This window comes from Oncorhynchus masou, chromosome 22 (genome assembly GCF_036934945.1).
Source record: "Oncorhynchus masou masou isolate Uvic2021 chromosome 22, UVic_Omas_1.1, whole genome shotgun sequence".
Lineage (NCBI taxonomy): Eukaryota > Metazoa > Chordata > Actinopteri > Salmoniformes > Salmonidae > Oncorhynchus > Oncorhynchus masou.
In genome coordinates this window covers 36,171,900-36,195,851 of record NC_088233.1, presented here as the reverse complement: position 1 = coordinate 36,195,851, position 23,952 = coordinate 36,171,900, and the positions used below count along the sequence as shown (strand labels likewise).

Here is a 23,952-nt window from a genome sequence, read left to right as displayed (position 1 = left end):
CATTACACACTGCAATGGATATTCCAACCCTGATCTACTACTATAATAGAGTAATAGAGTTAATGATTCAAGTAATTTACAGTATTTTATTGTTTGTTTTTGTATTTATTATGGATCCCCATTAGCTGCAACCATGTCACCAGCTACTCTTCCTGGGGTCCAGAAAAATTACGACAATACAATACAATACATTCACAGACTTCACAACACACTGTGTGCCCTCAGCCCCTACTCCACCACTACCACATATCTACAGTACTAAATCTGTACTGTGTGTGTACAGTATGCATGTGTCTGTGCCTATGTTTGTGTTGCTTCACAGTCCCTGCTGTTCCATAAGGTGTTTTTTTCATCAGCTTTTTTCAATCTAATTGTACTGCTTGCATCAGTTACTTGATGTGGAATAGAGTTCCATGTAGTCAAGGCTCTATGTAGTACTGTGCGCCTCACATAGTCTGTTCTGGACTTGGGGACTGTGAAGAGATCTCTTGTGGCATGTCTTGTGGAGTATGCATGGGTGTCTGAGCTGTGTGCCAGTAGCTTAGACAGACAGCTCGGTACATTCAACATGTCAATATCGCTCATAAATATAAGTATTGATGAAGTCAATCTCTCCTCCAATTTGAGCCAGGAGAGATTGACATGCATATTATTAATATTAGATTCTGTGTACATCCAAGGGCCAGCTGTGCTGCCCTGTTCTGAGACAATTGCAATTTTCCTAAGTCCCTCTTTGTGGCACCTGACCACAAGACTGAACAGTAGTCCAGGTGAACAAAACTAGAGCCTGTAAGACCTGCCTTGTTGATAGTGCTGTTAAGAAGGTAGAGCAACGTTTTATTATGGACAGACTTCTCCCCATTTTAGCACGGTTTGTCTTTAGGGTCTGTCCCTACATGGCCATATATCCACGTTCCAGCACTTGTTTACGGAAGACAGACCGACCACTTGTGCTAATTAGCTATCTAGCATGCTCCAAACACCTGTGTATAACGGAATAAAGCTGTCAGAAACGTGTTGTCACTGAAAAATACTGTCGGCTGCTTCTGTGATAAAGCTGGTTAAACAGTGTACAGTAACTGTGATAAAGCTGGTTAAACAGTGTACAGTAACTGTGATAAAGCTGGTTAAACAGTACAGTAAGTGTGTATTTTGCATTTGTGAAATTATTTTGACGTGACAATAAAGTAAAGGGCTTTAATGATTCTTGAACCATATCGAAATTAAGAATCAATTCCCGTTTAGATGGGAGTATTTGGCTGTTTTGGCTGCCAGAGCCAGTCGACCTCTGAAAATATAAATATCCTTGGACCATTAAGAATAAAATATATAGTTTACCTTTATTTAACTAGGCAAGTAATAACACATTTTTATTTACAATGACGGCCTACCAAAAGGCCTCCTGCTGGGACGGGGATTAAAAATAAAACATTTAATAAAAATATCAAAACACACATCACGACAAGAGAGACACCACAACACTACATAGAGACCTAAGACAACATAACAGCAACAAATGAAAACACAGCATGGTAGCAGCACAAATCATGGTACAAAGACAACAGCACAATGGGCAAGGTAGAGACAATATACCACGCGAAGCAGCCACAACTGTCAGTAAACTGTCCATGATTTGAATCTTTGAATGAAGAAATGGAGATGAAACGGTCCAGTTAGTGTTTTTTTGCAGCTTGTTCCAGTCGCTAGCTGCAGTGAACTAAGGATTCTAAATGGTAGACACCTTAAAGGAGTAGTTCGCTATTTTACAACTTGATGTTAGATATTTCCTCACCCGGAAAGTAGTCTATGGGTCAGGACAAATGAATCAATGCTTCAGTTTTATTTAAACAGCCATTAGAAAACTACAGCTAACTTTAGCCACCGCTAAAGGAGGCTCACTCGGCTGGTGCTAGCACATGCGCGGATCAAATACACTACTGGAACACCGATTAAGGTGTTTACATGTCCTAATCATTTGAAAGATTGCTCAGAAAACCAGCCGTTTTAAATTTTTCCATTTTGACCTCAAACCGATTAAGATAAACAGAGTAAGGTGTGACATGATTATTGCGTAATCTGCCTACTGCCATAATCAGTTTAATATCCAATTATTGGTGTGCATGTAAACAATCTCTTGTTTACATAAACATCTAATGTAATCTGACCACAAGCAATCATACTGCAGAAATTAACTCGTTGAACCTGGAATAGATTTTCACAAATAATATCTTTATTTAAGCATTGATGTGCATAATGCCAAACAAATGAGTGGCTGGAATTCACTGACTATGCCTGCAAGTCAGCAAAACACCTTAAAGCAATTTATAAAAAACACAACAGAGAAAAAATGTTTTTTAAACAAACACATTTACTATAATATTCATAAAGACAAACAGTCAGAGATGAGAGTAGCTGGCTATGTTTGTGTTCTTAATTTTATGGGCAACAGTTGCTAATACATATGTCAGCCATAAGTGTTCCCTGATTGCAAAAATATATAAAATAATAAAAATAGAAATGCTACATCGCGCTCTGCTTGAGCATAGTCACCTGCCCTATACCATACAACTGTCTAAACACATCTAGAACCCACAATCAAAACACAGAACATAAACATCAGTAGACAATATATTATAAATATACATATGAAAACATTAGCGCCCTTCTCGGGTTTACTGTAGTCTCTTTCTGCCCTTCCGCCAGTGAGGTAAGCCACAATCTGAGGGAAGAAAATAGTGTAAGTGACAGATGAATCATTATAAAATCATATCTAAATATTTCTGATAAAATCATACCAACTGTTTCTAATAATCAATGACACTATATGAAACTTTTTTTGGTCTGCTTTGAACCTCCTAGCCATGAAGTAAGCCCTTAACCTATTCATTATATTTTTGTGTTGCTATGTTATATATTTTTTCTTCGTGGTTTTTATATTCATTATTTATGTTCCTCGCATGAGTGCTTTATACTCCTTCCTGCCTTATATTTTCATATGGAAACTCTTCAATTGAATTGTTCACAGATATGATAGAGCCGCAAAACATCCACTGATCTCTCTGTAAAATAGGGAAAATATCAACCTTAAGAGGTGCTGATGCTATTAACCTGTGAAATTAATAGTGCATGATAACAGGCCCTAACATAACATGTCTACGGCTCTATGTTATGTGTCAGTATGATGCACATAAAGACAAAGAAAACAGTAAGTGGACTGGCAAGATGTGTGGAAAGCAACCAACACTGCATCTCTTCCCTTTTAAGATCATGTTGAAATCAGTCAGTATGTTCTCTTTCCCACGGTCTGACATGACTTAGCTTTCTTTACATTAACTCAAAGTACCATCTGGGTTAAACTTTGTTTGACCAATCTAACCAGGCAACACATAGCTATGTTTAACCTATATAGGATGTGTAAATAAATAATAAACAGGCTAACAGGAGATATTGAAAGGCATGTCCAAGTCCTTTTATAGCACAGACCTAAATGGGTATGACCTGGGCATGCACAACCATCTCTTTTCAAACGGTGTTGAATAAGAACATAGTGTCTACAGACACTGAAGTGACGCAATGAACACAACAAGCCCTTATACAGTATGCCAAACCAGTTGAGTAGGTTTGTGTTGATGGGGAAAACGCCAACTTTTGGTATTTAGCAGTCAGACAACTACGCCTTATTTACTTTGAAGAACTACTAAAATAGTGATTTTGTCAGACTGCATAGACAGAGGCTCTATAGAGACGAGATGATGACTTGGAATGAAATAATAAAGTCATCAAATAAAACAAATATACACAACAACTTAAATATTTGATTAAAGTAATGTGAATAAATGATGGTTTATAAATTATATGCTAATGGAAAATCAGTACCATCATGGAACTTTCATTAATTGTTTTATTCTGTCCAAAAGTATGTGGTCACCTGCTCATCGAACATCTTATTCCAAAATAATGAGCATTAATATGGCGTCAGATGAGGTTGAGGTCAGGGCTCTGTGCAGGCCAGTCAAGTTTATCCACACCGATCTCAACAAATAATTTTTGTATGGACCTCCGTTTGTGCACGGGGGTATTGTCATGCTGAAACAGGAAAGGGCCTTGCCCAAACTGTTGCCACAAAGTTGGAAGCACAGAATCGTCTTGAATATCGTCTGCTGTAGCATGAAGATTTCCCTTCACTGGAACTAAGGGGCCTAGCTCGAACCATGAAAAATAGCCCCACACCCTTATTCCTCCACCAAACTTTATAGTTGGCACTATGCATTTGGGAAGGTAGCTTTCTCCTGGCATCCACCAAACCCAGATTTGTCCGTCGGACTGCCAGATGGTGAAGCATCACTCCAGAGAACGCATTTCCACTGCGCCAGAGTCCAATGGCGGCAAGCTTTACACCACCCCAGCTGATGCTTGGCATTGCGCATGGTGATCCCAGGCTTGTGTGGATGCATGGCCATGGAAACCCATTTCATGAACCTCCCGACAAACAGTTATTGTGCTGATGTTGCATCAAGAGGCAGTTTGAAACTCAGCAGTGAGTGTTGCAACTGAGAACAGACCATTTTTACGAACGACGCGCTTCAGCACTCGGCAGTCCCTTTCTGTGAGCTTGTGTGGCTTACCAGTTCACGGCTGAGCCGTTGTTGCTCCTAGACGTTTCCACTTCACAATAACATCACTTACAGTTGACCGGGCAGCTCGAGCAGGACAGACATTTGACTAACTAACTGGAAAGGTGGCATCCTATGACAGTGCCACGCTGCTCTTCAGTAAGGCCATTCTACTGCCAATGTTTGTCTACGGAGATTTCATGGCTGTGTGCTCAATTTTATACACCTGTAAGCAACAGCTATGCTGAAAAAGCCAAATCCACAAATTTGAAGGGGTGTCCACATACTTTTGTATATATAGTGTATCATCTGACTTCTGTCACACTTTAACAAGTAGTTAAGACTCATGTTACAAGAGGAGGAATGAATGAAAACTGCATGTCTGGAAAAGTACTATCTGGATGGACAGTGGGTAATTGAATTAGAGAGGGCAGAGTTCAGAGGTAATGAAAGAGAGGAAGTACAGTAAGGGAATGAAGTGCACTCACAGTCTTGCTCTCTGTCTTCACTGGAAAAGCAGTCTTTGAAGAGACAGTGCATTGTCCGATAGCAGTTATCCAACAGAGATTTGGGGGTCACGAACTTCCAGCCTTTTGAGTCAATCTCCTTAACCCTTTTGTAGATCTCCTCTATTCGCTCTGGTGGATCTCTCTGAGAGATAAATATTCATGGCCATTATGAGATACGTTTGTTCAAACAGAGATTGGTAGAACAGTGATGGTGACACTATGGCCGGTCTTACACACCTCATCAGTCTGTGGTGGGAACACCTGCTGGACCTTCCTGAACAGATCCTCCAGGTCGGTGGTGTACTTGTAGGAGGGGTGTCTCACTGGCAAGACCCTCAGAATCCTCTTCAACACCTCCTGGTTGACCAACAGCCACACATCCTGCAGGTCCCAGTCTTCCAGATCCTCCACCCTCGCCCTCTGGAGGGACAAAGAGAAGAGAAAGAAGTGTGGTAGATAGGAAGAGATAGTGATGTTTTATTTAACCTTTATCAGGGAGCCATACTGATCCCAAGGTCTATTTTACAGATGAGCCCTGAATTAAATACATTCCAGAAAATACACACTTCAAAATATAAATACAAACGGCAAGCAGAAAGAAAAACAGGATCAAACAAACAAACACATTCATCATTAATAAGGTCCTCAATCAGCTTTCTGAATTTCCCTAGAGGCACCAAAACATCCAATTTAAGAATTTGTAAAGATTGTCCACAAATAAGGTTTAAGAAAACTAAAAGCTGATTTACCTAACTCAGTAAAAACCAAAGGAATTTCCAGAGTTAACTATACCTGAGACCGGGTGTGGTAAGTCATATGTCTAAAGTTTAGTAAAGATATTAGGAATAGCGGGACGTTTTGTAATATGGCTTTATAAATGAAAACATAGCAATGTATCAACCTACATGACAAAGGCCAACCAACTTTCTGGTAGAGAATGCTGTGATGAGTACTGACATTATTACCTGTAATAAAGTGCAGTGTGCTATGAGAAACTGCATCTAACGACTCTAATGAAGTGGCAAGTCCGTTCATTTAGATGATGTCGCCATAGTCTAGGACCAATAAGATCGTTGTCTGAACAATCGGCTTTCTACTATTTAGCGAGAGGCAGGATCTATTCTATAGAAGAAGCCCATTTTTATTCTCAGATTCTTAACTCATCAATATGCTTTTTAAAAGACAGATTGTCATCTATCCAGATGCCCAGATATTTGTAAGCAGGGACACGATAAATATGGACACCATCCAAAGTACATATGCTTAAACAAGACGTATTTTTATGCGCTCTAGAGGACAACATATACTTAGTTTTATCTGCATTCATTACTAATTTCAGGTCAATAAAGTTTTTCTGTAATACAATGAAGGCAGACTTGTAGTTCAGACAGAGCCTGATCAACCGTGGGGGCAATAGCATACGCAACAGTATTATTGGCATACAAATGAAATATTTAAAGATTGGGACGCCATTAAATGTAATTTTACATATATGGAAACCCCCCACCCTTTTTTTTGTAGCCTGTCACATCTAAATACATTATAATCATTTACTTCAATGTTTTTATCAGAGACAGAACCCTTTAACCATGTTTCCGAGAGAACCAGAACATCAGGAACGAGTACTGTACCCAAATTTAAATTGTGTCCATTTTATCATTATTATTTTTATTTTACCCCCCTTTTTTTCCACAAGTTCTATCTTGTCTCATCACTGCAACTCCCCAACGGGCTCGGGAGGTGAAGATCAGCTTCATGCGTCCTCCGAAACATGACCCGCCAAACCACGCTTCTTAACACCTGCCCGCTTAACCAGGAAGCCAGCCGGAAAGATGTCGGAGGAAACACCGTTCAACTGATGACCGAGGTCAGCCTGCAGGCATCCGACCCGCCACAAGGAGTCGCTAGAGTGTGCTGTGCCATGTAAATCCCCCCCTGCCAAATCCTCCCCTAAGCCGGATGACGTTGGGCCAGTTGTGTGCCAACTCCCGATCACGACCAGTTGTGATACAGCCTGGGATTGAATCCAAGTCTGTAGTGGCGCTTTTAGCGGGCCAATTGTGTGCCACCGTGTGGCACTCCCGATCACGACCAGTTGTGATACAGCCTGGGATCGAACCCAAGTCTGTAGTGATGCTTTTAGCACTGCGATCCAGTGCATTACACCGCTGCGTCACTCGGCCCTGTGTCCATTGTCTTATCGTGCATTTGCCCAAACCCCCTGCGAGACTTAAAGTCAAAGAGGGTATTCAGCTCATTCCCATAAGAGCTAACAGACATAGGGTCATCTACAGCTATTTGTCAACTCCGCCAAAGGAGTTCAGCTGCTGCAGGGAACCGGAGTGGCTGCCAATGCTCCATTCTGGGTGTGCACAGGAGGCCTTGGTGTGGCTCCTGTTGCAAGGTTGGAGCTGCCATGGGGGGCAGTAGTGTCCAAGGCCAGTCCTGGAGATGGAAGTAGGGAGGGTAACCAAAACTAGCCTGAGAGGGAGGTTGTGGGGGTGCGAAGCTTCAAACTCTCTACATACGAGGGCTGATGATGTGAATGAAAACTCTTCTGGAGCAGGGTAGATATTACGATCATCGCAAGGGGGAAGATGGTGGAGGCCCTCTCTATCACTCCCCTTAGTGATGTGGCCACCCTCTCCTGTTGGGTACGCAGGTCATGATGATATGGCTGGGGAAGCCAAGCTGGGCCACAGTCAAGAGCGCCATAGCTCTCTCTGTTGTGGGGCGCCATAACTTTGCTACCTTTTTATTTGGGAAAAGTGTATTCTCTAATGTAAACTTTCCATTGGAGTCCATCATTAATATAATGTCTGTGGAGGATGGCAGGAGTGATGTGAGTAACTACAGGGATGAGACGGGTGGAGGGGGTCAGCTGGGTTGGTGCAATGGTTGGTTATGTTGGTTGCTTGGGTTGCTTGGTTGGTGGGTTATGATTCAGCTGTTGCCTTGGTCCTGAGTTTTTGTGTAACTCTTTGTAGAGTGGATTGTTGTGGCTGAGAAATCCCTGCCTTAGCTCATGTAGCTCCTTCTGCAGGTTCTGCATGTGGCTAGTGCTGACTGTGCTGGACAGTTCCTCTCTAAGTCTGCACACTTTCATCCTGAGAGCCTGGTTGTCCTCCTCAACATTGTTCAATGCACACTGCAGCTCACGGATCTCATCCGTATGCCGAAGCACCAGGCTGATCTCCTCCTCTATAAGATAGTGGTACTTTCTGACGTTGTAAGTTCATTGTTGGTCTTGTGGAGAGCTGTGTGCCATTTCCTTGCTCGCTTTTAGGATGAAGTCTGCCCTCAGAGTCTCATAGCAATGTATTTTTCCTGACTCACTTGTAACATTTTTAGGATAGCCCCAGTCGGTATTCACGTAATAAGAAATTCCCCTCTCGACCACGGCCACAAATTCTATTGACCCCCAACAACGTTGTCGTTGTTTTTTTGTTATACAGAAATAACAAAACATGCCGAAAAGCTGCTGTGTTGTTCAATGTACATGTAACCAGGTCAAAAATATCCACCTAGGTATCGCAATGCTCCCACGTAGGGAAATAGAGCCTGCGAGAAGAGCCCTGTGGCTTCAGGCTATGTCTTGGGAGAGTGGGAAATAGGCTACATGTAGCTAGGTTTGTGGAAAACATTTAATCCCAGGTAAGACATTTAACTTGTTTAGTACAGTTCGTTTGTAACTCCACTCACTACTTATAGCTGTATAGTCCGTTTGTTTGTGTTGTTGGTCGGTAGCCAGCTTGCACTCACTCAAGTGGCTGCTAGCATAGTCATGAAAAGAAGCATGAGGGAATCCCTACAATATTATGTTTTTCTAAGTAGTGAGAACGCTAGGGAGCAGCCAATGTTGGATGTTGTACTTTTCTTAAATGTATAATTGTAAATGACAAAAACAAGCAAGAAAATTGCATTTGAAAAAGTTCAAGTTTTTGCTGTGAGCCAATGTGGTAACCACATGCTGTTTTCCCCACAGGCAGGATTGCGACATTCTATCTAATACCATCTGGGTCTATACATGATGGCCATAGAAATAAGAATAAATAGAATGGGCGTCCCCATTCAAGTCAATGATGGCATAATGGGTGGACTGGCGGCCATTGCAAGTGTACCCAAAGCAGGAAGTACAGGCAGGAAGTAAAAGCAGGAAATGTACCCATCAATTTGTTGAATCAACTTAAATTACATTTCAAAAAATACATTCCATTGCATGAGCCACATCAGTTAGCATCATTTGAATGAACATTCTACATTACCATGGAAATTATTACATCATAATACAAGGAAGTCATTGCGAGTGTACCCATGTACCCATACCAGTCAAATTTCCAGGGTAAGAGGTTCCAAGCCCGTTCTATTCATTCTTATTTCTATGGTGATGGCACGGTTCTAAAACAATGCTTAGAGTATGCAGCCATTTTAATCTCCATGGTCACCTCTTTATACATTGCACTCTGCTCTAGAATGATGTGCATGTGCCTCTTGATGAAAGCACTTATTATTAAATGATGCACCTGTAGATCATTTCACGAATTGTGTGTAAAGTTGTCATCAAGGAAACGGGTGGCTACTTTGAAGAATCTAAAATCTAATATATATTTTGATTTGTTTAACACTTTTTGGTTACTACATGATTCCATGTGTTATTTCATAATTTTGATATCTTCACTATTACTATACAATGTGGAAAATAGTAAAAATAAAGACAAACCCTTGAATGAGTAGATGTGTCCAAACTTTTGACTGGTACTGTATAACAAAATAATGACTGATAGGGGGTGCTGTGTTGAAGACACCGTGCCTCCATCTTGACACTACCTCACCGTTGTACAAAATATTTTAGAAGCTATAGAAATGCATTTATTAATGTATACATTAGTTTTTGCACACTTTAAATTATATTATGTGAGCTAAAACATAAAATATTTTCCTTCAAGTTAAGTTTCTATAGATGACTAATGTCACTGTCCCCACTACAACATTGTTAAATACATGTAATTTTGTCCTTGATTCAAATACTGTAGAATTCCTTTCATTCCCATGGAGGACTGCTCCTACTGGGGAGTGCTAATATTGCAGTCAGGTGACTTCAAAGCCTCTCAATGGCCAATACATAGCATCAGCAATCCAGGGTGTATACAAAGACAGTACTGGATGATGATATGCTGAAACTGCTTCTCCAATAGAAATCCCTGATCACACTTGTAGGCAATGTCATGGCTAGCTAAAAGGCGCTGCATGGTCAATCTGACATCTGTATTGGCCGTGTAGTATTTACAGTGATATGGCCTCTGCAGAAGTCAGGGCATTCATATTTCTTACACTTGGTGGAGCAGCACAGAACTGAATTTGTCAAGGAAGTGAGTTTGTGTTTATACAGAACCTCCCACGGCCAACTACTGTCAACCAATAATTTCAATGCGGAGCTATACAGAGGCATCAGCATTGTTACAACATTTGGGGGGTGCACGGCGATGCGGTAGAGAGCTCAATTTGGCCTCTGCATGCCTCCGAAGGCTCCGAAATTGCGTCACACCCTCCATAAGGAGCCTCCCACCAAATGTACAGATCAAGCATAAATTGGCTTTTAGCTAGCTACGCTCAAGTGTAGAAACACGTCATCGGGTCTAATGGTGGTCTCACATGTTCAACTACTTAAGACATAGGCTCAAATCTAGGTTGTGTCTTTACATTTTGAGAAAATCAACAACTTAGGGGACTTCTCAAACCCCGGCCTGGTCTGTTTCACAAGCGTTCCCGGGAATTCTCATGATTTTGTGTCTCTCGGTTTAGAAACTCTGTGGTTTATGTACATCATTGGATAGAGCGCCTGCCCGTGGGGAAAACAAGGTGTGGTTACCTAGATTATCCCTTTTCTGTATGACAAAAAAATCAAGGACAAAGTTGGCTCTTTTACAAGGGGTGTGAAAGGGAAAATGTTTTTGTTTTCCCCAATTTGTGTGCGTGGTCGAGGAGAATTCCCTATTATTACGTGAATATCGACTTGGACTATGGCATTGGTTGCTAGGTGACTGATGTAGTGATAAGAGTAAAGATAAAGGAGGGAGAATAAGGAAGGAATGTAGACGAAGGGTGAGTGAGTGGGTGGTGTGACAAGTAGATTTTTTCCATAATTTAAGTTAGATCAGTGGTAATGATAAGAAAACAAAGGGAGGGACTCACCAGCCTGCTGATATTGCTGAGTTTGAAGACCTCCTCATAGTGAACTCTGATGGTGTAATTAATGGGTAAATTGTGTTTCTGTTAAAAGACAGGAAAAATGTTGGTGTCAGATTGTGTTTGTAGAAAAATACCACCTTTAATGTAATCTCCACATATATCAACTGTCAAGACTACTGTGTGTGATCCACACACTAGTCTTGCCTAATTTCATTAATATTCCAAACATGTTGTAACTGTCTCGATATATCCTGTCCCCTTCTTACCATGTTACGTCTTCTGCCTATGAGTTTGTTTTCCAATGTCTTCAAAGACGTGCACTGGGCAGTTCTGGGCGTCATCAAAACAAGAGGTAGTACACATATCAAACCTACAGGGGGCACAACATACATATGATATCATATAACATGTCACTCACTGACGCAGTTAAATATTCTAAAACAGTGTCGTAGCAGTATTGAAGTGGTATAATTGTGGTGAGAACTGAGCAAAGATGTTGAGACTGTCACAGTGCAAAGCCAGACCATAGCTCCTAGCTAGACCTTTGTGTTTGCTTTGCTAAAATGAATTATGCTGAACCATGACCTCTTCTTTCCATCAGACTCATCATCTCACTGAGAATCCACCAATCTAAGAGAAAGCCCCAGCTGAGCCAGATTACAATACTGATTAAACACAACAATAATCTCCACTAAAACCCTTTCACCTTAATCTGCATGTGGTCAAGTGCAGGAGGACATCCAATACATTCATGGTCAGTGGTACATTTTTGCTATTATGTTTGAAAACAGTATTTTGGTCCTGTGGTCCAAACGCAGACTGAGACAGTACTACCTATTTTGACAAAAGGGTATTTTTTCTCAGGAGTAACTAACTCTGACTAGCACAGTTTCATAGCAGTGGGGGCAGAGTGAGTGGTGGCATGCAGTCCAAAGCCAGTCTGTTGTGGACCACTGTGTGGTTAGATCCTGTGGCCGAGGGCTTAGATGTAGATGATTGTATAGTGACTAGAGTCAGCAAAATCCCCAAGACCTCACAGCACTCTTCGCAAAGACCTAGGAATGTACCTCACTGCACTCAGTCTACAGTCAGGGGCTCAAACATCAGATACCTCACTTACCCTACCCCCCTCTCTTGCCTTCAATACACGTTCTTCCTCTCATCCTTTAGTCAAGTGTGTGTATTTCTTTCTCTCTGTTACAGGACGTGGTTAGATACATCGGTTTAACAGCTTTTTTGGAACAGAAACCAGACCTACGTAATACTTTTTTTTGTTCTCTCTCTTTCAATCTGAGATAGGAACTGATCAGACCTATGATGTCTTCTACTGTCAATCCCCTATACACTTTCTAGCTTGAGCTCTCTGAAATATACATTGTTTGTCTATGATGAGTCATGGTTGCAGTTCTTCAGTTTAAAGGGGGGGGGGCATTGATCTCTTTTACAAAAACACTTTAGGGGTTTCTCCATAGCAGAACAAACGTTGTGTAAACTGTGATGAAGGTCTATTGTCTGAAACATTCGTGGTCCATTAAACCCTTTGTAGAATATACAAGAATGTCAGTGTGATTAATTTTCTTTTACTAACATATGGTATGCAAACCAGGGTGCCTAATGGGAAAAAGGTATGCATCATTCGATTTATTACCACTCTCCAAAGATAACGGGGGCCCAGTTGCTGGTACTACAAACTCCCAACGGCCTCTACTGACAGATGTATTTCCTCACACTATTAAGGGCCTCTTAGCGCTCAGTAGGTGTATAAGTGGCTGAAGTGATGGGGCCTCACCCAGCCCATTGCAACACAAACAAAAATTATTCAAGAAACCAGGAATAACATCCATAATCTACCGGTACACATAATCTCAGTTCTGATCCCACACCACTACATCCCCACAATATGTCAAATCTCTAGCGTTTGGCCTGACACGTAGTTCCCAGGGCACTTGCTGTAGGTTAGAGTGACATCTGAAAGCCCTCCAATTCTTCACACAATCACCACAGGACTTCTCTTACCCAATAGAGCTCCCAGGAGCCAGGCTGTTGACCGGACCATACTCCAATTTATGCCCGTTTAAACACGCTGGAGGCCTCCGACTCAGATCACACACTTTTCCAGAGCACCACAAGGTCCTTCTCGCTCCTTGTTAGCCTGTAACAGCAACACAGACAGGCATTTTTAACAGTTCAACATTCACTGTCTTCACTGGTTTCAATCAGATTTGTTCTGAATAGCTATAAACACCACAAAACCCTTGTCAGGTTGAAAGAACAGGAAGTAATCAATGTACAGTACACGTTGACATTTGATGACAGACCTATGTGTACATCTACGGCCACCAGCCACTTAATGTCAAAAGGAGAAGTTTGAATTTTGAAACGCTGTATTGCCAAAACCGGTGCATAGACAAAGCTGCGGGAAGATGTTTAGGGGTGGGGGCAAAACAAATTTTTTTGCCAGCGCTACAGACGGCTATATCGTGGATACCCTTTCAAATTAGTGGATTTGGCTATTTCAGCCACACCCATTGCTGAAAGGTGTATAAAATTGAGCGCAGCCACACAATCTCCATAGACAAACATTGGCAGTAGAATGGCCTTAATGAAGACCTCAGTGACTTTCAACGTGGCACCATGCTGCCACCTTTCCATCAAGTCAGTTGTGAAGTAGAAATGTCTAGGAGCAACAACGGCTCAGTCGTTGCCGTACAAGCTCACAGAACGAGACCGCCGAGTGCTGAAGAGCGTAAATATAGTCTGTCCTCAGTTGCAACACTCACTACCAAGTTCCAAACTGCTTCTGGAAGCAACGTCAGCACAAGAACTGTTTGTCGGGAGCTTCATGAAATGGCTTTCTATGGCTGATCAGCCGCACACAAGCCTAAGATCACCAAGCGTCGGCGGGAGTGGTGTGAAGCTTGCCTCCACTGGACTCTAGAGCAATGGAAACATGTTCTCTGGAGTGATGAATCACGCTTCACCATCTGGCAGTCCGACGGCGACTCTGGGTTTGACGGATGTCAGTAGAACGCTTACCTGCTCGACTGCATAGTGCCAACTGAAGGGAAATCTTCATGCTACAGCAGACAATGACATCCTTGACGATTCTGTGTTTCCAAATTTGTGGCAACAGTTTGGGGAAGGCCCTTTACTGTTTCAGTGTGACACTGCCCCGTGCACAAAGTGAGGTCCTTAAAGAAATGGTTTGTCGAGATCGGTGTGGAAGAATGGGACTGGGCTGCACAGAGCCCTGACCTCAACCCCATCGAACACCTTTGGGATGAATTGGAACGCCGACTGTGAGCCAGGCCTAATCACCCTATGTCAGTGTCTGACCTCCCCAATGTTCCTGTGGCTGAATGGAAGCAAGTCCCCACAGAAAAGTTCCAACACCTAGTGGAAAGCCTTCCCAGAAGAGTGGATGCTATTGTAGCAGCTGGGGGGGGGGGGGCAACTCCATTTTAATACCCATGATTTTGGAATTAAAAGTTCGACGAGCACATACATTTGGTCATGTAGTGTATATACAGGCGTATCCAAAAGTTTAGAAAATTACACAAATATCAATTTTCACAAAGCTTGCGGTTTCAGTGTCTTTAGATATTTTTGTCAGATGTTACTATGGAATACTGAAGTATAATTACAAGCATTTCATAAGTGTCAAAAGCTTTTATTGACAATTACATGAAGTTGATGCAAAGAGTTAATATTTGCAGTGTTGACCCTTCTTTTTCAAGACCTCTGCAATCCGCCCTGGCATGCTGTCAATTAACTTCTGGGCCACATCCTGACTGATGGCAGCCCATTCTTGCATAATCAATGCTTGGAGTTTGTCAGAATATGTGGGTTTTTGTTTGTCCACCCGCCTCTTGAGGATTGACCTCAAGTTCTCAATGGGATTAAGCTCTGGGGAGTTTCCTGGCCATGGACCCAAAATATCAATGTTTTGTTCCCCGAGCCACTTAGTTATCACTTTCGCCTTATGGCAAGGTGCTCCATCATGCTGGAAAAGGCATTGTTTGTCACCAAACTGTTCCTGGATGGTTGGGAGAAGTTGCTCTCGGAGGATGTGTTGGAACCATTCTTTATTCATGGCTGTGTTCTTAGAAAAAATTGTGAGTGAACCCACTCCCTTGGCTGAGAAGCAACCCCACACATGAATGGTCTCAGGATGCTTTAATGTTGGCATGACACAGGACTGATGGTAGCGCTCACCTTGTCTTCTCCAGGCAAGCTTTTTTTGGATGCCCCAAACAATCGAAAAGGCAATTCATCAGAGAAAATGACTTTACCGCAGTCCTCAGCAGTCCAATCCCTGTACCTTTTGCAGAATATCAGTCAGTCCCTGATGTTTTTCCTGGAGAGAAGTGGCTTCTTTGCTGCCCTTCTTGACACCAGGACATCCTCCAAAAGTCTTCGCCTCACTGTGCGTGCAGATGCACTCACACCTGCCTGCTGCCATTCCTGAGCAAGCTCTGTACTAGTGGTGCCCCGATCCCGCAGCTGAATCAACTTTAGGAGACGGTCCTGGCACTTGCTGGACTTTCTTGAAGCCTTCTTCACAACAATTGAACCACTCTCCTTGAAGTTCCTGAGGATCCGATAAATGGTTGATTTCGGTGCAATCTTACTGGCAGCAATATCTTTGCCTGTGAAGCCCTTTTTGTGCAAAGAAATGATGACGGCACGTGTTTCCTTGTAGGCAATCATGGTTGACAGAGGAAGAACAATGATTTCAAGCACCACCCTCCTTTTGAAGCTTCCAATCAGCATGACAGTGTGATCTCCAGCCTTGTCCTCGTCAACACTCACATCTGTGTTAACGAGAGAATCACTGACATGTCAGCTGGTCCTTTTGTGGCAGGGCTGAAATGCAGTGGAAATGTTTTTTGGGGATTCAGTTAATTTGCATGGCAAAGAGGGACTTTGCAATTAATTGCAATTCATCTGATCACTCTTCATAACATTCTAGAGTATATGCAAATTGCCGTCATACAAACTGAGGCAGCAGACTTTGTGAAAATGTATATTTGTGTCATTCTCAACTTTTGGCCACGACTGTATGTATAAATATAAATACAGTATATATACATAAATACAGTATATATACATATATATACACACACATACGCACAGAACAAAAATATAAATGCAACATGTAATGTGTTGGTCCCATGTTTCATGAGCTGAAATAAAAGATGCCATGCGCACAAAAAGAGTATTTCTCTCAAATTTTGGCACAAACTTGTTTACATCCCTGTTAAATGAGAATTTCTCTTTTGACAACATAATCCATCCACCTGACAGGTGTGGCATTTCAAGAAGTTGATTAAACAACATGATCATTACACAGGTGCACCTTGTGCTGGGGACAATACAAGGCCACTCTAAAATGTGCAGTTTTGTCACACAACACAATGCCACAGATGTCTCAAGTTTTAAGGGAGTGTGCAATTGGTATACTGACTGCGGGAATGTCCACCAGAGCTGTTGGCAGAGAAATTAATGTTAATTTCTCTACCATAAGCTGCCCCAAAAGTTGTTTTACAGAATTTGGCAGTAAGTCCAACCATGTAACCATGCCAGCCCAGGACCTCCACATCCGGCTTCGTCATCTGCGGGATCATCTGAGACCAGCCACCCAGACAGCTGATGAAACTGAGGAGTATTTCTGTCTGTAACAAATCCCTTATGTGGGAAAAACTCATTCTGATTGGCTGGGCCTGGCTCCCCAGTGGGTGGGCCTTTGCCCTACCAGGCGCACCCATGGCTTCACCCCTGCCCAGTCATGTGAAATCCATAGATTAGGGCTGAATTAATGTATTTCAATTGACTGATTTCCTTATATTAATTAACATTTTTATTAAATGTTTTTTTAGTACCAGTCAAAAGTATGGACACAGCTACTTATTCAAGGGTTTTTCTTTATTTTTACTATTTTCTACATTGTAGAATAATAGTAAAGACATAAAAACTATGAAATGACATATGGAATTATGTAGTAACCAAAAAACTGTCAAACAAATCAAAATATAATTAACATTTTAGATTCTTCACAGCCGCCCTTTGCCTTGATGACAGCTTTGCACACTCTTGGCATTCTCACAAACATCTTCATGAGGTAGTCATCTGGAAAGCGTTTCAATTTTAACAGGCGTGCTTTGTTACAAAACTAAGGAGATGATTATGGACTTCAGGAAACAGCAGAGGGAACACCCCCCATCCACATCGATGGAACAGTAGTGGAGAGGGTAGTAAGTTTTAAGTTCCTCGGCGTACACATCACAGACAAACTGAATTGGTCCACCCACACAGACAGCATCGTGAAGAAGGCGCAGCAGCGCCTCTTCAACCTCAGGAGGCTGAAGAAATTCAGCTTGTCACCAAAAGCACTCACAAACTTCTACAGATGCACAATCGAGAGCATCCTGTCGGGCTGTATCACCGCCTGGTACGGCAACTGCTCCGCCCACAACCGTAAGGCTCTCCAGAGGGTAGTGAGGTCTGCACAATGCATCACCGGGGGCAAACTACCTGCCCTCCAGGACACCTACACCACCCGATGTCACCCGATGTCATATCTTTAAGAAATGGCTTTCTTCTTGCCACTCTTCCATAAAGGCCAGATTTGTGCAATATACGACTGATTGTTGTCCTATGGACAGAGTCTCCCACCTCAGCTGTAGATCTCTGCAGTTCATCCAGAGTGATCATGGGCCTCTTGGCTGCATCTCTGATCAGTCTTCTCCTTGTATGAGCTGAAAGTTTAGAGGGACGGCCAGGTCTTGGTAGATTTGCAGTGGTCTGATACTCCTTCCATTTCAATATTATCGCTTGCACAGTGCTCCTTGGGATGTTTAAAGCTTGGGAAATCTTTTTGTATCCAAATCCGGCTTTAAACTTCTTCACAACAGTATCTCGGACCTGCCTGGTGTGTTCCTTGTTCTTCATGATGCTCTCTGCGCTTTTAACGGACCTCTGAGACTATCACAGTGCAGGTGCATTTATATGGAGACTTGATTACACACAGGTGGATTGTATTTATCATCATTAGTCATTTAGGTCAACATTGGATCATTCAGAGATCCTCACTGAACTTCTGGAGAGTTTGCTGCACTGAAAGTAAAGGGGCTGAATAATTTTGCACGCCCAATTTTTCAGTTTTTGATTTGTTAAAAAAGTTTGAAATATCCAATAAATGTCGTTCCACTTCATGATTGTGTCCCACTTGTTGATTCTTCACAAAAAAAACACAGTTTTATATCTTTATGTTTGAAGCCTGAAATGTGGCAAAAGGTCGCAAAGTTCAAGGGGGTTGAATACTTTCGCAAGGCACTGTATATACTGTACTCTATATCATCTACTGCATCTTTATGTAATACCATCACTCATTCATATATCTTTATGTACATATTCTTTATCCCTTTACACTTGTGTGTATAAGGTAGTAGTTTGGAATTGTTAGCTAGATTACTCGTTGGTTATTACTGCATTGTCGGAACTAGAAGCACAAGCATTTCGCTACACTCGCATTAACATCTGCTATCCATGTGTATGTGACAAATAAAATTGGATTTGATTTGTTAAAAGTTTATTTGTGGAATTTCTGTCCTTCTTGATGCATTGAGCCAATCAGTTGTGTTGTAGAGGTGGTATACAGAAGAGCTCTATTTGGTAAAAGACCAAGTCCATATTATGGCAAGAACAGCTTAAATAAGCAAAGAGAAACAACAGTCCATTATGACTGACATGAAAGTCAGTCAATACGGAAGATTTCAAGAATTTTGAAAGTTTTTTCAAGTGCAGTCGCAAAAACCGTCAAGCACTATGATGAAACTGGCTCTCATGAGGATTGCCACAGGAAAGGAAGACCCAGAGTTACCTCTGCTGCAGAGGATAAGTTCATTATAGTTAGCAGCCTCAGAAATTGCAGCCCAAATAAATTCTTCAGAGTTCAAGTTGGACCGCAGAGTGAAGGAAATGCAGCCAACAAGTGCTCAGCATATGTCTGAACTCCTTCACGACTGCTGGAAAAGCATTCCAGGTGAAACTGGATGAGAGAATGCCAAGAGTGTACAAAGCTGTCATCAAAACAAAGGGTGGCTATTTGAAGAATCACAAATATAAAATATATTTTGATTTGTTTAACACATTTTGGGTTACTACATGATTCCATATGTGTTATTTGGTCGTTGTGATGTGTTCATTATTCTAGAATGTAGAAAATAATAAAAAATAAAGAAAAATCCTTGAATGAGAAGGTGTCCAAACTTTTGACTGATACTGTATATATACAGCTGAAGTCGGAAGTTTACATACACCTTTGCCAAATACATTTAAACTCTGTTTTTCACCATTCCTGACATTTAATGCTAGTAAAAATTCCCTGTCTTAGGTCAGTTAGGATCACTAATTTATTTTAAGAATGAGAAATGTCAGAATAATAGTAGAAAGAATAATTTATTTCAGCTTGTATTTCTTTCATCACATTCCCAGTGGATCAGAAGTTTACATACACTCAATTAGTATTTGGTAGCATTGCCTATAAATTGTTTAACTTGAGTCAAACGTTTCTGGTAGCCTTCCACAAGCTTCCCACAATAAGTTGGGTGAATTTTGGCCCATTCCTACTGACAGAGCTGGTGTCACTGAGTCAGGTTTCTAGGCCTCCTTGCTCGAACACGCTTATTCAGTTCTGCTCACACATTTTCTATAGGATTGAAGTCAGGGCTTAGTGATGGCCACTCCAATATCTTGACTTTGTTGTCCTTAAGCCATTTTGCCACAACTTTGGTAGTATGCTTGGGGTGAATGTTCATTTGGAAGACCCATTTGCGACCAAGATTTAAATTCCTGACTGATGTCTTGAGATGTTGCTTCAATATATCCACATCATTTTCTTTGCTCGTGATGCCATCTATTTTGTGAAGTGCACCAGTCCCTCCTGCAGCAAAGCACCCCTACAACATGATGCTGCCACCCTTGTGCTTCACGGTTGGGATGGTATTCTTCGGCTTGCGAGCATCCCCCTTTTTCCTCCAAACATAACGATGGTCATTATGGCCAAACAGTTATATTTTTGTTTCATCAGAGCAGAGGACATTTCTCCAAAAAAGTATGATCCCCATGTGCAGTTGCAAACCGTAGTCTGGCTTTTTATGGCGGTTTCAGAGCAGTGGCTTCTTCCTTGCTGAGAGGCCTTTCAGGTTATGTCAATATAGGACTCGTTTTACTGTGGATATAGATACTTTTGTACCTGTGTCCTCTAGCATCCTCACAAGGTCCTTTGCTGTTGTTCTGGGATTGATTTGCACTTTTTGCACCAAAGTACATTCATCTCTAGGAGACTGAATGCGTCTTCTTCCTGAGCGGTATGACGGCTGCATGGTCCCATGGTGTTTATACTTGCGTACAATTGTTTGTACAGATGAACGTGGTCCAAGGATGAACCAGACTTCTTGGCTGATTTTTTTGATTTTCCCATCATGTCAAGCAAAGAGGAACTGAGTTTGAAGGTAGGCCTTGAAATTCATCCACAGGTACACCTCCAATTGACTCAAATTATGTCAATTAGCCTATAGGAATCTATCTAAAGCCATGACATCATTTTCTGGAATTTTCCAAGCTGTTTAAAGGCACAGTCAACTTAGTGTATGTAAACTTCTGACCCACTGGAATTGTGATACAGTGAATTATAAGTGAAATAATCTGTTTGTAAACAATTGTTGGAAAAATTGTCCTAACCAACTTGCCAAAACTACAGTTTGTTAACAGTAAATTTGAGTGGTTGAACGTGGTTGAATAACGAGTTTTAATGACTCCACTTCACATGTGAATCCAAAATACATTTGAATTCAGGAATTCTCACATCTGGAGGCATGACAAATGTAAATGGGGTGTGAATGATTCATTCACGTGAATTTCCATGATCAGTTCCAAAAAAATACAGAAACTTATGACAAAATTGACAAGAACATAAAATCACACATCACAGCTGTAACTTGGAGAAAAGTAGAGGACAGTGCCCCAAACATAACTTACATATATCACATGTATAGACATATGTTATATGACAATTATATGACAATAAAATGCATAGCAAATAGAGTAGGCATAGCCAACACTGGCAAATAGCTAGTCTATATATCCTATGGATCCCAAGGGTCTTCATTATTTAACCATATAGCCTACAATATCAAAACAACACCTTCGGCACCAGCATCCATATTAAATAATAGCATGTCTTATAAGGCCATATAACTAAAGTTGGCTAAGCGCAGCAATAAATAACACATCCAATATTTGCTCAAGACGTTACAAATATCACTTCCATATTCACCTGCACAATCCCAGCAGTAACTCCACAGAAACTCGCAACTTCAACACTCCAATGACCATCAGCAGCAGCGACCAAAAGCACACATGGTTCACACAAACGATTTACTTACAAGGCTGGGAAACCACGCGTGCGTAACTGGTCAGTGATATTGAAACAATGTCATCTTTAATAGATGACCTGCGCGCAGCAACACCCAGAGTAAAACCCCCGTTTTAGGCGAACGCGAATTTGGGAAAATCCCTGAAGCCTCACTTTCTTTGGCCCAGAACTCCAAAACGAGAGAATATTGATCAATTGCGCAATGTCCATATGGTCGTCTCCAGCTCCACCTTGCAGGCGCAAATTGTCAGGTTTTACTTTCACTTTCCATGCACTGCGCCATAACTCTCCCAGATAATAATCTCATCCCCGACTAGACTGCCCTAAATATTACATTCTAATTCAGTATCCTAATACAAATTCAAAATGATAGAATTCAAATACAATTTGTTGGCACAGATATCACACCATACTCCACATTCAGCTCCTTGGGCTTAAAATTTACTCCATGTGCTCAACAGCCACGCGGCCATGTAAGGCCATTTATTCACAGTCACACAATTTCATGACATTAACATCACCTATCTTCTAGGGCACAGAGTTCATTGTGAACAAATAGACTGACTGCTCGAGTGACCAACATATGCCTACTCAGGACAGCTAGGGTACCAAACTGTCCCACCACAAACGCCCACGTGGATCATCATGGATTTATTTGGGCTTTATCCTGCGGTACTGAGGTGCAGCATGAATGAGACTGGAAAATAATACTGCAATGGCTACATGATTTGTTAATGGTTTTGGTAAAAATGTCTGAAGCTGAAATGGGGCTTCTCGAGTTTGAGAAAATTACAATATTATGGAGGACATTCATTTGCCAGCTGACCCAAGTGGTTAACTTATCATCATCCATTAGTCAGCTGTAAAATCAAAGACTTGGTCTGATTAGAATTGCCTAAACATAATTACACTAGAAGGGGTAGGTAGCCAACAGTCAAAGTAGAATCCTCTCCCCTGTTTCCTTCCCCTCAGATGCTGTACGTGAAAAAAGTTTACTGGTGAAAGCAAACACCTCTGATACAATATTGTTTATTTATATGTTTCAAAATCAGGATCATTGCAGAGGAAGCTCCTTTACACCTGGGGTTCTCAAACGTTTCTGGGGCCGGGGACCCCTTTTGTGATAGTAAATTCATCAGGGACCCCCTCATTCAGGAAAAACTCCAGTGAGATTTATTTAAAAATAGCATACAAGAAGTTCTACTATGACTTTGACAGTGCATGGCCGAACTAAACAAATCTCAGACCATGGGAAGGCCCATCTCTTGGCATCTGAGAGAATATTTAGCAGTTTTCAAGCAATTTTCCTGCAATTCTACACATTTTGGGGCAGAGATGTTTTGTTGTTGTCGCTTTAAATACTGCCTTGCCTGCATCTAACTGGTCTAGGGTGTAATCATAAGTCCAACACTTGCAAACGAGAGCTCCTATTGGATAAATCCAGGTATGTTTATCCCCATTTTGTCCCATTTGCTTCTGTTTAATAATATTGTATTACACCTTCTAAACTTATTCCATTGATCCCTCTGCCAAAATGTGTTTAATCAGTTAGTAATATTCATTAAAAAAAATATATGTTTTAGATCTGGCTCCGGACTAGCTGCTGTACCTCATCCACAGTGGGCCATCGAGATGAACTGTCATTTCAGATTTCAGGCTGGCCTAGAGCCAGATAGACACTGGAGACATTTTGAGAAGGGGCATTCCATGTGCAGTGCAGACCCCAAAATCTCAAACCAAACCTCAATCATAACAACACCATCTGCTCGTCCAGACAGAGTGACATCAGGGGGGAAATCCCAGAAGATGGAGAGCAATGACTCTCCAATGAAGGGAATATACATCCTCAGCATTCTTACTCAAACAAGGGGCGGGGTGAACGACCACGGTGCTCAATATTTTCATCTGCTAACATGTTAATTCCTGCTTGCAGTCACAACACCAAGACGTTTGCATAAAACAGATGCAGTAAAGAGGTCAATGGAATTTACTGAAGTTACTTTAAAAAACTATTTCATTGAAGTAAATAAATGTCAGACAGATTACTAAGTAGACATTTATATGTAAATATGCATGCAATTTGAAAATAGGTCTTTAATTGAGACGTCGATCTCTGGCCTGCAGAAAGGATGTTTCACCATCATTTTGAGAAGCTACATTAACATGGCAACTGGTTAAGTCTTGAGTCAAACTGTGGTGAATG

The 23,952-nt window shown here is 41.5% G+C and overlaps 1 protein-coding gene across 3 annotated transcripts; it reads right to left on the bottom strand.

Moving 5' to 3' along the window:
• Nucleotides 1-2,208: 2,208 nt before the first annotated feature.
• Nucleotides 2,209-21,990, bottom strand: il34 (interleukin 34). 3 transcript variants are annotated; one of them, XM_064930067.1, is made up of 7 exons: nucleotides 21,760-21,990; nucleotides 13,328-13,463; nucleotides 11,578-11,681; nucleotides 11,315-11,392; nucleotides 5,360-5,542; nucleotides 5,102-5,264; nucleotides 2,209-2,719 (listed from the first exon to the last, which is right to left on the bottom strand). In XM_064930067.1, the coding sequence occupies exons 2-7, from the start codon at nucleotides 13,365-13,367 to the stop codon at nucleotides 2,673-2,675; spliced, it is 615 nt and encodes a 204-aa protein (XP_064786139.1). In that variant the 5' UTR covers nucleotides 13,368-13,463; nucleotides 21,760-21,990; the 3' UTR covers nucleotides 2,209-2,672. The 3 variants fall into 3 exon arrangements, with proteins under 3 accessions (XP_064786139.1, XP_064786137.1, XP_064786138.1); XM_064930065.1 differs by lacking the exon at nucleotides 21,760-21,990 and adding an exon at nucleotides 21,651-21,753; XM_064930066.1 differs by lacking the exon at nucleotides 21,760-21,990 and having other exon boundaries at nucleotides 13,328-13,600.
• Nucleotides 21,991-23,952: the final 1,962 nt, after the last annotated feature.

What these genes read in the sequence shown, in the direction of transcription:
- il34 (XM_064930067.1), bottom strand. Translation starts at nt 13,367, where the DNA reads ATGGTCCGGTCAACAGCCTGGCTCCTGGGAGCTCTATTGG. An exon ending in TCAGCAATATCAGCAGGCTG is followed by an intron (nt 5,543 to 11,314) that starts GTGAGTCCCTCC and finishes TTGTCCCTCCAG; the next exon opens with AGGGCGAGGGTGGAGGATCT. An exon ending in TCCCACCACAGACTGATGAG is followed by an intron (nt 5,265 to 5,359) that starts GTGTGTAAGACC and finishes TTTATCTCTCAG; the next exon opens with AGAGATCCACCAGAGCGAAT.